Source organism: Meleagris gallopavo, chromosome 7 (genome assembly GCF_000146605.3).
Source record: "Meleagris gallopavo isolate NT-WF06-2002-E0010 breed Aviagen turkey brand Nicholas breeding stock chromosome 7, Turkey_5.1, whole genome shotgun sequence".
Taxonomy (NCBI): domain Eukaryota; kingdom Metazoa; phylum Chordata; class Aves; order Galliformes; family Phasianidae; genus Meleagris; species Meleagris gallopavo.
Window position 1 is genome coordinate 33,530,322 of NC_015017.2, and position 12,683 is coordinate 33,543,004.

Consider the following 12,683-nt stretch of genomic DNA (forward strand, 5'->3'; position numbering starts at 1 on the left):
TTTTTTTTCAGAGCAAAATTACAGCAGTTTGTCTCCTAAAAAACAACTTCTATCTTTCTTGCCCTTAATTCCTTTGGACCATGCCTATCAATTTGGTTTTAGGACTCAGGTGTTAATATATCTCAGATTAGTTGTGGTTACAGAGAGTGATACAGCGAGCAGTGCTGAGTTACAGAGCCCTCTGCTCATCCCTCCATCTTGTTCTACCTGCTGTCCTTCAGGAGATGCAGTGCAGCCATGCAGCTCTGCACCGATGTGGGATGTTCACTCGTAAGGGTTTTCTTAGTGCACTGCATAGTGGGTTTGTGTAAGTTTGGCAACAGTGAGCGTTAAGTGGGTTGTTTTCCCAGGAGCTGTTGTGTTTGTGCTTGGGAAGAGGAGTGGTATACCCCAGCCTGCTCTGACTCAGGCGTGTTGGCCTGAGCCTATCAACTTGAATCCAAGAGAAGTCCACGGGAAGCATGCAAAGGATCAAGGTGTGTGAGGAGCAGCTGAGATCCTTGGGTTTGTTGGGCACAGAGAGAAGAGGCAGGGGCGGCTGCAGCTCTCACAGGGAGCTCTGCTCTCTGGTGACAGCGACAGGACATCTGAGGAGGCTCAGGTGTGGGTTAGGGAGAGGTTCTGCACTGGAGGGTGGTTTGATGGGAGTCCTAACTTTATGTGGATGTAAGGAGCAGCTCAGCTGCAGACTGCCATGCTTGTGGGCTCCTTGGGGCCAGCACATGAAGCAGGAGCTGCAGCGTTTGAGTTGGTCCTTTGGGCTCTGCTGATATCGTGTGGCTGGTGCTGTGTGCCGTTGTCTGTGTGCGTGCCCTGCTCAGCTCGTACAAAGCTGCAGCTGTCTCCAGGGAGAGAGATGAGGCTCCATTTGCGGTCACACAGGCTTGACTCGACTAGGCACCAGAATACAAATGCTATATTAACAGCTTTATTATTGCAGCCCTGCCTGCTTTCCAAGAGAGTGCATTTGAAGTATCACTTCACATCACTGTTAACTGTGTATTGTCTTTTTGTTTTGTCTGTGCATGTTTCCTCAGGTGGGTTTTAGTTCATGTAGCATCCCATCCCTTCCCAAACCCTGCTGGTTTTCTTATACAAAAATGTGCTACGAATGGCAAATATCACATGTTTTGACCATCAAAATATAAGTGTTGTAAATTCCTGATGTTAGTTCTCTACTGTCTGCAAATGGGTGCATGGGTTTTCCATATATAACTGACTGTAAAGCAGAAGGTGAGAGGTGACTGTGCTCACAAGGCAGCAGTGCCAAGCCTTTGGTCTGGCCTGGTGCAGGAGCAGCTATAGCTCACTCCTTGCTTTGGGCTGGGTGCTGAGGTACTCATGGTGTTTGCATTCTGGTGTTATGTTGTTCACCTCCAACCCTTAGGGAAAGCTCTGCTCATGCCTAAAGCACACATTTCTCACAAATATCTCCTGTAGAAAGCAGTGTTTAGTCAGACAATTCAGGCAGTGTGGCTGCTTTTCCCCTCGTAGAGCAGAGATACTGATAAATACCCTGAGTCTCCACATCCAATCTGTTGGGACTCTGCCTGCTTCTCAACACACTGCTATGTCCCCCTGTGCCTGCAGGCTGGGCTGGGAGCACAGCTCCCACCCACAGGTGCTTCCTTGCTTTGCTCCTGTGTGCATCGTTTCATGCTAATGAGTGTGACTGCACAGCTAATTAGTGAATAGCTGACACCTGAGACTTAGCTGCTATGTGCACTACATAGCATATAAATATACCTGTATATCTTTAGCAAGTTACCTTCTTCTCATCTGATAGGAAGTTAACATGCTGATGAGGCACTAGTTCTCTTCTCAAGCCAGTTTCTCAATCTCCCCATCCTTCACCTGCAAAATATTGCAAATAAGATTTCGTTATTGCTATGACCACAAAAGAATAGTCATAAGCTGTTATTTTAAAATGAAGCTGTAAATAAAATGTGTAGCTGAAATTCTTTATTTGAGGGGTGGGGTGGATGAGTCTACGGTTATTTTATCAGTGAGACTTGTACTGATGACAGCAGCATGGCCATGGAAATTTTGGCTTGCAGAAGAAGAAATCTTAGGTAGGCTCTATTTTTGAGGGGCAGCAAGAGAGAACGTTGCATCTTCAGATCAGCTTCTGCAGACAGACTGGTTCAAAACAAGTAAGTTTTATTCATTACAGTAACAGAACTGTTGAAACATTCATTTGTTTAAACCTAGAAATCTGCTGAAGTACTGCTCCTCAGTGTGCTGCTTCAACCAGATTGAATGCTGAGCATCAAAAGAAATGTTTATCAAGCTTTTGTGTTATTTTGCTAAGTATTTGGCTGTATTTTTCTTTCTGCGTAGATACCGTAGTTCAGGTGAATACACAGTCCTGTTTGATTGAGAGATATGTTAGAGAAAAGTCACTAGCAGTTATGGTTTTGTGTATAAAGATGAAATTTGTAGGTTGTGTGAAATTACTTACCAGGATATGCTAGAAGCACAGGCAAATGAGTGCTGATTTTAAACATGTACCTTTTGAAACATGAAAATGATGCGGTGCACATGGTCCCGGTGAATGACATGATAGATTATAGAGAGAGCAGTCTGAGCAAATGAAATTGTAATGGAATTCCTGCTCCGGCTTCAGAGAATAACTTATTTATCCTGCATCCTAAAATGGTGCGTGCGTACTACAGTTTATCATATACTTAGAAATCCCCTGGCAAGTCAATAATGAATAAATGAACTTAAAGATATGACAACCCTTAGAGCATAAGGAGCAGAAGGCAGGATGTTTTTCAGTGTACTCTTTTGTTTTTTTGGCTGAGGTGTTTCTGCAGAGATGCTAATCCGGATAGTTCAAATGAATAGTTTTGATTCTTTTTTCTGGCAGGTGTACGAGGCAGTCCCATGCTACACTGAGTGCAATCAGTATTCTTGGGTAGTCGAACCGTGGTCTCCGTGCAAAATCAACAGTGAACAAAATTCCCTCCACTGTGGAGAAGGAATACAAACGAGGAAAGTCAGGTGCGTGAAGACAAAAGCACAATTGCAAATTATAAAGAGCTCAAACATGCTTGCATAAAGCTGAAACAACTGGCTAAGTGACAGTGAGTATGTTGTTAAGTCCAAGTATTTCACATGAAAAGAAACGTGCGTGTCTGTATGATGATTAACAGGGAAAGCACTGAGAGATGAAGCCTTGTGTTATGATTGAGATTTCTTTCATGAAGAAGGCATGATGTTTAAATTAGAATTCTTTAACCTAAATGCCATACAGATACAACACACTCCTGACCTGCATAACCTCCATATTCTCATTGCTAACATATTCCCTAAGTAATAGCACTGCGTTAACTGGAGTGGTGTTGATTATCAGTAAGTATTCATTCCCTAGGCTTGGCAAATACTGTGATTTCCAAATGTGAGGATGTTACTAATGGGAGTACAAAGGTTTGTTCTTTCTGGTTGTCATTTTCTCTTCATTCATGTGTCTTCCAATCAAAGTTAAAAGCTCCTTGTACGAAGCTTTAAATATTTATTTAAAGTATTTATTGAAACCTGAATCACGGAAGTCCATCATGTGCATAGCATTTCAATTTGGCTTGTTAACACCATTAATTCATCATTTTGACTTACTGCATACAGCTTTGTGTTACATACAGTGTCCTATCCGGAGTTGTGCAGACCTGCTGACATCCGTCACTTCTGTAATAAGCTGATTAAACTCAAACAAAAATTTCTGCTTTCTGTGTAGGTGTGTAAGTACTACAGAAGACCATGGAGGGGAAACTGTACCCAACACCCTGTGCAATAAGGCTGAAATCCCAAGTGAAATTCGGAAGTGCAGCTTGTACTGCCCCAATGAGTGTGCAGTGTCTGATTGGGGACCATGGAGCACGTGTCCGCAGGTAGGTTTGCCTGGCTGGGGTTCCAGTGGAAAGTTCCTCATGTTGTATTCTTTGTCCTTCAACCATTGTGTGAAATAAGTAATTTCTAACAACAAAGTAAATACATTTTCATGGATCCTACTGCCAACATGGTTGAATCTGGAGGTTTCTTTATTTCTACAGAGAATGAGCTCTAGAAAATTACTTAGTAAAACACATAAGTGTATTTGTGACAATTCAATTCACCCTTTCACAGATGAGGATCCAAACAAGCACAGCAGGTGACAGGATCGGCATTGTGTTGTGGTTAAGTGTCTGTTTGTGTCCCCCTACTTAGGGGAGCGCTCTGTGTGTGGTGCATATCTCTCTCTCATGGTTAGGGGTGGTGGCACTCCTCCGGACAGGTCTTAGGCTGGAGGGAATTACAGCTCTCTCTTCACAAAAAGACAGTATTTCTGCATAGCATCTCCTCCTCCAAAAACCCTGAAGGAAGATTTGAGGCAGTAGTAACAAGGGCATGGCAGCAAGATGTGTGAACAGTTTGTTATGTCACAAAATACTCTAAGCTCTCTGAATTATGCAACCACTGCCAAATGCTCTCTGTTGTTTGTTTGGTTTTTTAACTGTCCAAGATGGAAAGAAGCTGCAAATTTTGCCCTGTGAAAACTCTCTGGCCTCAAGGCATGCAATTTGAAAGCTATTGTTTCTCTCTGGTTAGTGTTGAAATAGATGCTAGGTCTATTCTAAGCGGCTTTGTGACATACTTAAGTGGCAGAAATTTTCATTGCCCCTCTGTTAACAAGGCCATTACCAAAAGTCCGAGTGGTTATTGGACAGGTACTTGTAGTACTGCTGACATAGGTAATTTCCTCCTGTAATATTTTGTGTAGGCTATCGATATACTCAGTAAGAACATGTCAAATGAAAGCTTGCATTTCATTTCCTGTATTCACCTCCTCCTGAGCAGATCAGCTTCGATGAATTAGAATTCGCCTGCAGCTGATACAGATCTTTTCAAAGTCCCACCCTCATTGGGCTGTTTCTTTGCCATTAACTTGTTTTCAGAAATAGATTTTCTTCACTTCAGCTTGCAGTAACTAATGCAGATTCTCAAAGCCGTTGGGTATTTTTCAGTCACATTAGTGACAGTTGGTTATGAAGAAATGCTTGAGGCATCCTAATATCCTTAAGACACCTTGAGTTTTTGGAGGAAGACTCCTTTACTACAATGGTGAAGTCTCTGCAGCCCACAGAAGCACAAAGAGATGACCACAACAAGCCTGATGAGATGACACTCCATCAGGTGGCATAACTTTTGGTGCTTCCAGGCTCAAGTGCCACAGTCCTCATTTCTCCTTGTACATCGTTCTGCCATGGGAGATGTTAATTCATAAATACGAGGGCGTCTGCCTGCCAATGCAATTAACTGAACAATATGCTTTCACAAGCTGTTCTGCAATGCTTTGTTGTGAAACAGAGATGACTGTGTATGGATAGAGCATGTGTTTAAATAGTTCTGTCCAGATACAAAGCAATAAACAGCTTGAAGTTTTATAGACAAATAAAACCCTCCCTTTGAAGAGTTTACAGCAGCACTGTCTCACTTTTATAGCTACACGGGCTGTTTGTGTTCCTTTGGTTTTAAGAGGGCCACACAGCATAGTTCCTCCCAGACTGCAGATGCTTACTAACTCTAAGGCAAGCACTGGATTTGCTATACGTGCAAAATGACCCTTCTGTGAAAATGGTGTTTATTCATTCTGTACATGGGGCAGGGATTGAGGGTAACTGAATGACCAGGAGTGAGGCACTGCCAGCACAAGGATGATTAAAGCAAGTCTCAGTCTCCTTAGTTGTCACAGGGAAAAGGTGGCAGCCAAGAATGGCCATGCACTGGTGAACACAGTGAATGGAGTTACAAAGGCAATGGAGTCAGGGGAGTTTCTCATTTCATCTTTAAGAGAAGAGCTACGTATAGTCAATTGGATAACTCCATTATAGCTGAGAGGTTGGATCTGGGCCTTGCACGGGGGCACTGCAAAAAACCATCCAAATATGAAAGTTTGCATCTGGAACCAAACATCATTTTGGTCAGACCTGTTGTGCCTCCAGTCTGCATCAAATCTCTTGCCATGGAATCCCCAAAACCACATGAATAAGGTGGTGTATGTAGAGCCTCTAGCTCCTTAGGATTGCCTGTTCAATTTTTTTGAGAGAATTTTACTCAGTAGCTGATAAACACCTGCATGATTTCCGATTCACCTCATGCTGCAAGTAAATGCCCATCTTCAGAGAATGTATAAAACACTTTTTGTGTTTTGTACACTCACTGAAAATACATTTCCTAAGTATGGCTCCTTATAGCTCCCCAGGTAACTCAAAACTTTTGAAGGATCACATCATGCCTAAACAGAAAAGACAAACCATACAGCCTTGTTACTTTTCTTTCGAACACATTTACATTTCATTTCAAAATCGTTGGCGTTATTTTAGACCTAGAACTCTTGTGAGGCATCTGCCAAAGAGCATTCTGGGAAATCCTCCTGTATCTCTGGCCGTGTTTGGCTTACAGGAGATAAAGAGGATTTATGAAACTTGACAAATTCCAGTTTGTAAGAAATGAGCAACTCCAATTTCAGCATCGTCTTTGACTGAGTAGCTCTTTGATTCAAGATATTTACCTAAGATTTGGTCATGTGAGAATTCTTTTCCAGTCACTTTGGTGCTCTGCTCCAATTTTATAGTGTTGATAATAAATTCATCCTGATAGCGGAATAACTAAGCCTTATCAGCCAAATATAAAAAGGCCTTTTAGATTGTCCAGTTTACCCTTTTTCAGTATGTCACTGTACGCTGGATACTTTCTGGGGTACTACTTTATTACTTCTGTTTTATCTTGTAGCAGTACTCTTCCCATGTGGATTTTCTACTTTCAAGATAGTAAATGATCCTGAATCATATTGAAATCAATGACTCATAAAGGTGGTGACTGCTCTGTCAATAGGAAGTATTTTCTTCAATACTTCTTTCTACAAAAGCATGCAGCTGTTGTTGTATTCCTTTTGGTTTCTTGATTCCTTTTACTTTTAAATATTACTCTTTGTAGGGGCATTTTTCTTAGTTTAAGGTGCTGCCACTATTCCTTTATGTAGATTTTTCAATCGAATTGCAATTTTTGCATCTTGATTATGCTGCTATTTAACATTGCTATACAAATATAAATTATATTTCCTCTAATGGCACTTTGCTGTGACCCAGAAATGCAACTGTCTGAAATGTAATACCTCGAGATTACTTTTGAGGTTCTGTCTCTTTGCTGGATTCAAGAAACTCATAATTACTGATTTAAAGCTTCTCTTTTACTCTCACATTCTCTATTGTAAAAAGAAATTCAAAATGGTTTTCTCTCTGATTGAAGACTATTTTTTGGCTCATAAAGTTTTCTTCTTTGTCGCTAAGTAACACCCATGTAAGTTAAATATCAAGGCTTTAAAGCCATTAAAATAACAGTCTGAAGCTTGCTAGTTAGTTAGAAAAAAAAAAAAACATGGGCAAATTAGATTGACTTGCATTTTGCTTCAGAGATTCATATTCATTCCGGCTACAATAGCGTGTTTAGTCAGACATCATCACTTGATTGCTCAAAGACCCAGCTAAACAATCTGGAAGCTGAAATCCTATCATCTCTGTTAAATATTCAGTGATCGAATAACATGCACTACCTGCAGTGTCTTGACTTTGTCTTCATCTGACTTGGAAATGTAATTAATTGACTTGAATTGAATTCATCAAAGCATTCTTAAAATGAGTTAATATGTGAGTTGTGCTACAAGTCCCTGAAATAATTACCTCAATATTTTTTTTGTTAGCTGTCTGCTACCTTGTGGATAGCAGTCACAGCCCTACTGTCAGATCTGAGTGGCCTTCTTGTTTGCCTCAGCTGTTGGTTTTCCTAGCAGCAAATTCTAAGAGGTCTGAAATTAGTTAATTAGAGGAGGTTACATGTCAAGCGAATGAGAGCAGCTGTCCCTATTTCAGTGAGCATTTTCCTCCTGGATCAATAGCCATTTACAGTGCTCAGGACTTGTAACAACTGATTTATTATTCTCCTGAATCTGTGAGGTGTGTGCAATATTCAGATAACTGCTTGTACTAAAAGTGGCAGCAGGCAATACAGCTGACTCACAGGTTTCACAGTGACTTTCATCTCAGGTGTGAGTCTGAGTTGTTATGGTTTGGAAGTGCTTTCCCCCTAAGCCAATTGGAAAAGAAATCGAGGACTCATTTGTAGATTTTGCGGTTCGTTGCATGCGTTACTGGATCTTCATCTCAACTGGTAACTTCACATGTAGGCATGGCAGAGGGCCTGTATTATGGGTATTGGACTGAAGAATGAAGATTGAATAGAGTTTAATTTCTAGACCAAGGGATAATTTATTTAAGTCAAGAATAAGAATCGTGCTGGCCCAAGGCCTTCCTGGATGAACGTACACTGTTCCTTGTCCATAGGTATGACCTGATTTTTTTTGGATGGTTTTATCAAAAAGTTAGTGATTTATATATATATTTTTAGATTTGTTGGTTTATTTTATTAACCTTTATTAAAAATGTTTATAAAATAAATAATGATTATGTAAGTATGCAAGTGAGTTTCAGAACTTAGATACATCTCAAAAAGAAAGTCTATATAAATGCATTTTCATTTCAAAGGACTGCTCGTGTTACTGTAAGGGGATTGTTAAATCGTTCTGAAACATCCATGTCTGCATGAACAATACAGTGGTTCATTGCAGTGTTAAAAATAGTTAAACCTTGTTGCTGCCAACGCATTTCCCTTAGTTTGAGGTTGCATGTTTCCTTATGAATAGACTTTTAAATATAATGTGGCCAGCTATTTATAGAGCAGCGTGCTTTATACAAGCTGTTTGATAAATAAAGCAGCTTAAAGGGCTTTCTATTGGGTTACAACCTTTACGCTGAACAATTATGATGCATGTGAAAGCCTAGATCAGTGGACAGCTTTTTAAATCCACCACAAAGAAAGTCTGATAGAATATATTAATGCGCAGCATTAACAACCCTTACTCAAGAGCTTAGATTTCATAACCTTATGGTTTTATTTTATTTTGCATCCTTTTCTTCCAGAGCAAACTAACTATACTTCGTCTGTTCTATTATTGTCTGGAGCAAAGGCTGGGTACATTCTTTGTGTATGTTTATATCCTTCACTTCTCATATTAGCTTAAAAGAGTGTCAAGTGATCATGCTAGAAAAATGTGACTGGCTAAAAGAAATACTAAAAATGCAGTAGATATAATGCCAAGAATTCCTCTATAGAATCAAGAAGATGGCTTTTATAGTTTCTCAAGTGAATAGTCCTTTAGGAAAGACACCAATTCATTCCTCCCTTAACGTGATATGTATCTCCCAGTGCCTCAGGATGTTTTCTTTTTGTTATCATTTATATAATCTTGTCTGTAGATGCTGGGCTCAAACTCAACTTTTTCACAATTGATATAAAAGAATAATGAAAACAGTGAGATGTAATGCAGTAAAGTAGGGGACAGTCGAGTTACGCATGTAAAGAAACTTACTGTCAGTGTATGATGTCCTTATGCTCTAAGATATGCTGTATGATTTGTAAGATACGAATTGTGACTTGAGTTACGTGCCCATTATTATTACCATCTAGAAATTAATTCCATTCCTACCAGTTACATCAAAGGAAGCACGTGCCTGAATTGCACACTCCATTGCTTACAGTCATCGAGGAAGAATCTGGAATAAATCCAACAACCAACACTGTCTGTAAAGCTAAGTGCCAAAATTGGTTGGCGCTTAACCTTGAGGGTACATAAAGTTACAACATCTGTACCTTCTGCTTTCATGCATCACAGCATTTCTTGTTTTCCCTCTTATATTTATTGCCAGTCAACATCCATATTCATCCTCCTTCTTTGATCCAGAAATCTCTAACCTGTACGTAGCCTGGGTGGTGCAGAAAGTAGATTCAGTTACCCTGAATAAAGATAGAAATTAGACAAAGGTTTTCCACTGGCCAAGCAGATAGTAATCTCTCATGATTCTCACATAGAAGCAAGACTAAGTTGTCCTTTGTTGTAGACCCAACCTTCTGGCAGAGAAGAGCCTTGGTTTCCTGCGGTCTGGCATCTCTCCAGAGCTGTTCTCGTTGCAGTTTGCTGGAGGTGTCTTTGGAGCCAAGACCCAGCCCTTTACACTCAAGTCAGAAGCAGAATTTGAGCCCACTTTCTTGTCTCATTTCTTACATCTGAGCTGTGTGCAAGAGCTGCTCTGTCTGGACCACATCACAGATCAGTGAGATCCATACAAGCATAGCATGGAGAGCTTCAGCTTCTGCATTGCACTCCGTTTGGCCATCTTCTAGCTCTGACACAGTCTAAATCTACCTTAATAAATCAGTCTAAATCTGTCACCTTGACTTTCAGGGTAGAAAGATTTCTGTGATGCCCAATTTAAGCTAGCTGTTACACGCCAAATCCTCCCACAGGCATAGAAATAAATAGCATGACTGTAAGGAGATGATCTAAAAAAAACAAGTCAAAATTTAATTCCCACAACTGTACACTGTAACTGTACATACCTGCCTGTCTCTGAACAGTGATACTGACTGCACCTTTTCTTCTTTCATTTTCCTTTTGCTGTATATACTGCATTGGCTGATGCTGAGCACAAACCCAACTGCTTACAAGAGGGAATGTCCAACTTTATGTAAAAATAATAATGAAATAATAATGAAAAGCTAAATCTACAGTTAGTAAAAATAGTATTTATTTATTAGTGGAATGACATGAAGTAAAATAATGTCTTTTAAAGTACCACATTGTTTAATGGAAAGAGAGGAATTGGAAATGAAAGTGCTTAGAAAAGGGCTGATGTGCTTTCTCTTTATTAAAAAAATAAAGTAGATTCATATATGCTTGTGAGAATAAACTTGGTTTCCTAGTGGGGTAAGAAATCTATCCTTTTTCAGTTTAAAACCTTTACCCCTTTTCTTTTCTCTACGTGCCCTTGTAAGAAATCCCTTCCCAACTTTTGGGCAGGCCTCTTTCAGATATTGGAAGGCTGCAATGAGGTTTCCCTGGAGCCTTCTCTTCTCCAGGCTGAACAAGACTATCTCTTTCAACTTTTCTTTGTAGGAGAGTTGCTCCAGCCCTCTGAGCATCTTTGTGGCCTCCTCTGGACCTGCTCCAACAGTTCCACATCATTCTTGTGCTGGAGGCCCAAGGTCTGGACACGCTACTCCAGATACTTACAGGGCCAAAGTAGAGAAGAATTTACTCCCTTGCCCTGCTGGCCACCCACCCCTTTTTTGATGCAGCCCAGCATACAGTTGGCTTTCCAAGCTGCAAGCGCACATTGCTGGCTCATGTTGAATTTTTCATCAACCAGCACTTCCAAATCCTCTTCCTCAGGACGAAATGTTAGGTAGTGCCAGCCCCAATACCAACACCTGAGGAGCACCACTCACTGATGGAATGACACCTGTACTATTTCACATGGAATATTATTTTTGAATAGTCAGGTTGACTGTCCTTTTCTACATCTATGAGAATACTCAGAATCAAGCCCTTCTGTAGTCTTGCCCAGGTCTTGATTAGCTCTGTAACTGTGTTTCTTTATTTCTTGTTAATGCTCTCAGTATTTCCCCACAAGAAACAATCTCTCTTCTTTAACTTTTGCTGTTTACATTCCCTAACTACTTTGGGTTTCCAGAGCCATTCCTTATTCTTTGCCATATAGTAAGTATTTAATTTTTCCAGCCTGGGATTTTTGTGGAGTCCTGCAGGAGTTGTGCACCCAACCCTATTGAGATTCCACAGTGGTTGGATGCTCGGCTCCCTCTTGCTCCTTTGAAAATTCCAGCTTTCATCTTTTTCTTTGCTAGCCGTTCCCTCCTGCCGCTTATTCAGTTCCATGTATATTTGGTTCAATTTTTTACATAGTTAACTTGAAAGAGTAAGGCCAGAAAATCAATTATAAAACTAAATTGACTTCTCAATTGACGTAAAGAGAAACTCAACAAATAATATTACAGGATATTAGTTACAGTTTGCAGACTTTGAATTTTTGCATGTTTCCCAGGTCCTCGGCTTGATTAAATGAACACTTTTCTGACAGAGATTCTTTATTATTCAGAACAGGTAAAAGTGAGTTGCTTATCATATCAACCCTGGCTCCTCAACAAGGTGGCTCATCAGTGCAGTGAGAATGCCAGCTTCAGATCTGCAGTAAACTCCTCATTTGTTTAGATCCTGGCAAATGTGAGGTATATCTCAACCTGTTGGAGTCAGGGCTGTTTCACTGTTCCACTAAAAGAACATCCGAGAGGGAAAATTGCCTGGCTAGCCAGGACTGCTGAGTGGCTGCAACAGCATGAGCACCACACAGTGCTGAACTGCATCAAGGCCCTGTAATTGTGCACAGCAGGATGCGTGCTAGACAATACTGTTTTATTAAAAGCAGTTACTTATCTACAAATTATGCACATTGTCTGCCTACAGGTGGGTTGTTTTTGGAAAGGGAGCAAAGGAAGGTATTTTGGAGCTGGCACAAACTGAACTTCTTTCTCAGTGTTCACTGATTTATTTCTTTTCCTTTGATAAAAATGCAGAAGAATATTAATTAGCAGTAGCTATAGAAATACCTGCTTTGATTTTTTTTGTTAGTTTTAAATGGTCAAGTCACTTAAGCTATTACTGTGAGGATAAGCAGACTAGTTGTGGAGAAGGCCATTAACTATTTGTAAACACTTAGCGCAAGTTTAATTTTCAG

General features: G+C 40.3%; 1 protein-coding gene across 1 annotated transcript in view; it reads left to right on the top strand.

Moving 5' to 3' along the window:
* Window positions 1-2,505: 2,505 nt before the first annotated feature.
* The window catches only part of LOC100542279 (thrombospondin type-1 domain-containing protein 7B-like), a 33,624-nt gene continuing 23,446 nt past the window's right edge, over window positions 2,506-12,683 (top strand). The window contains exons 1-3 of the mRNA XM_010714098.2: window positions 2,506-2,550; window positions 2,873-3,006; window positions 3,737-3,890. Coding sequence (XP_010712400.2) covers window positions 2,506-2,550; window positions 2,873-3,006; window positions 3,737-3,890 — 333 coding nt within the window. The remainder of the gene's footprint in view (window positions 2,551-2,872; window positions 3,007-3,736; window positions 3,891-12,683) is intronic.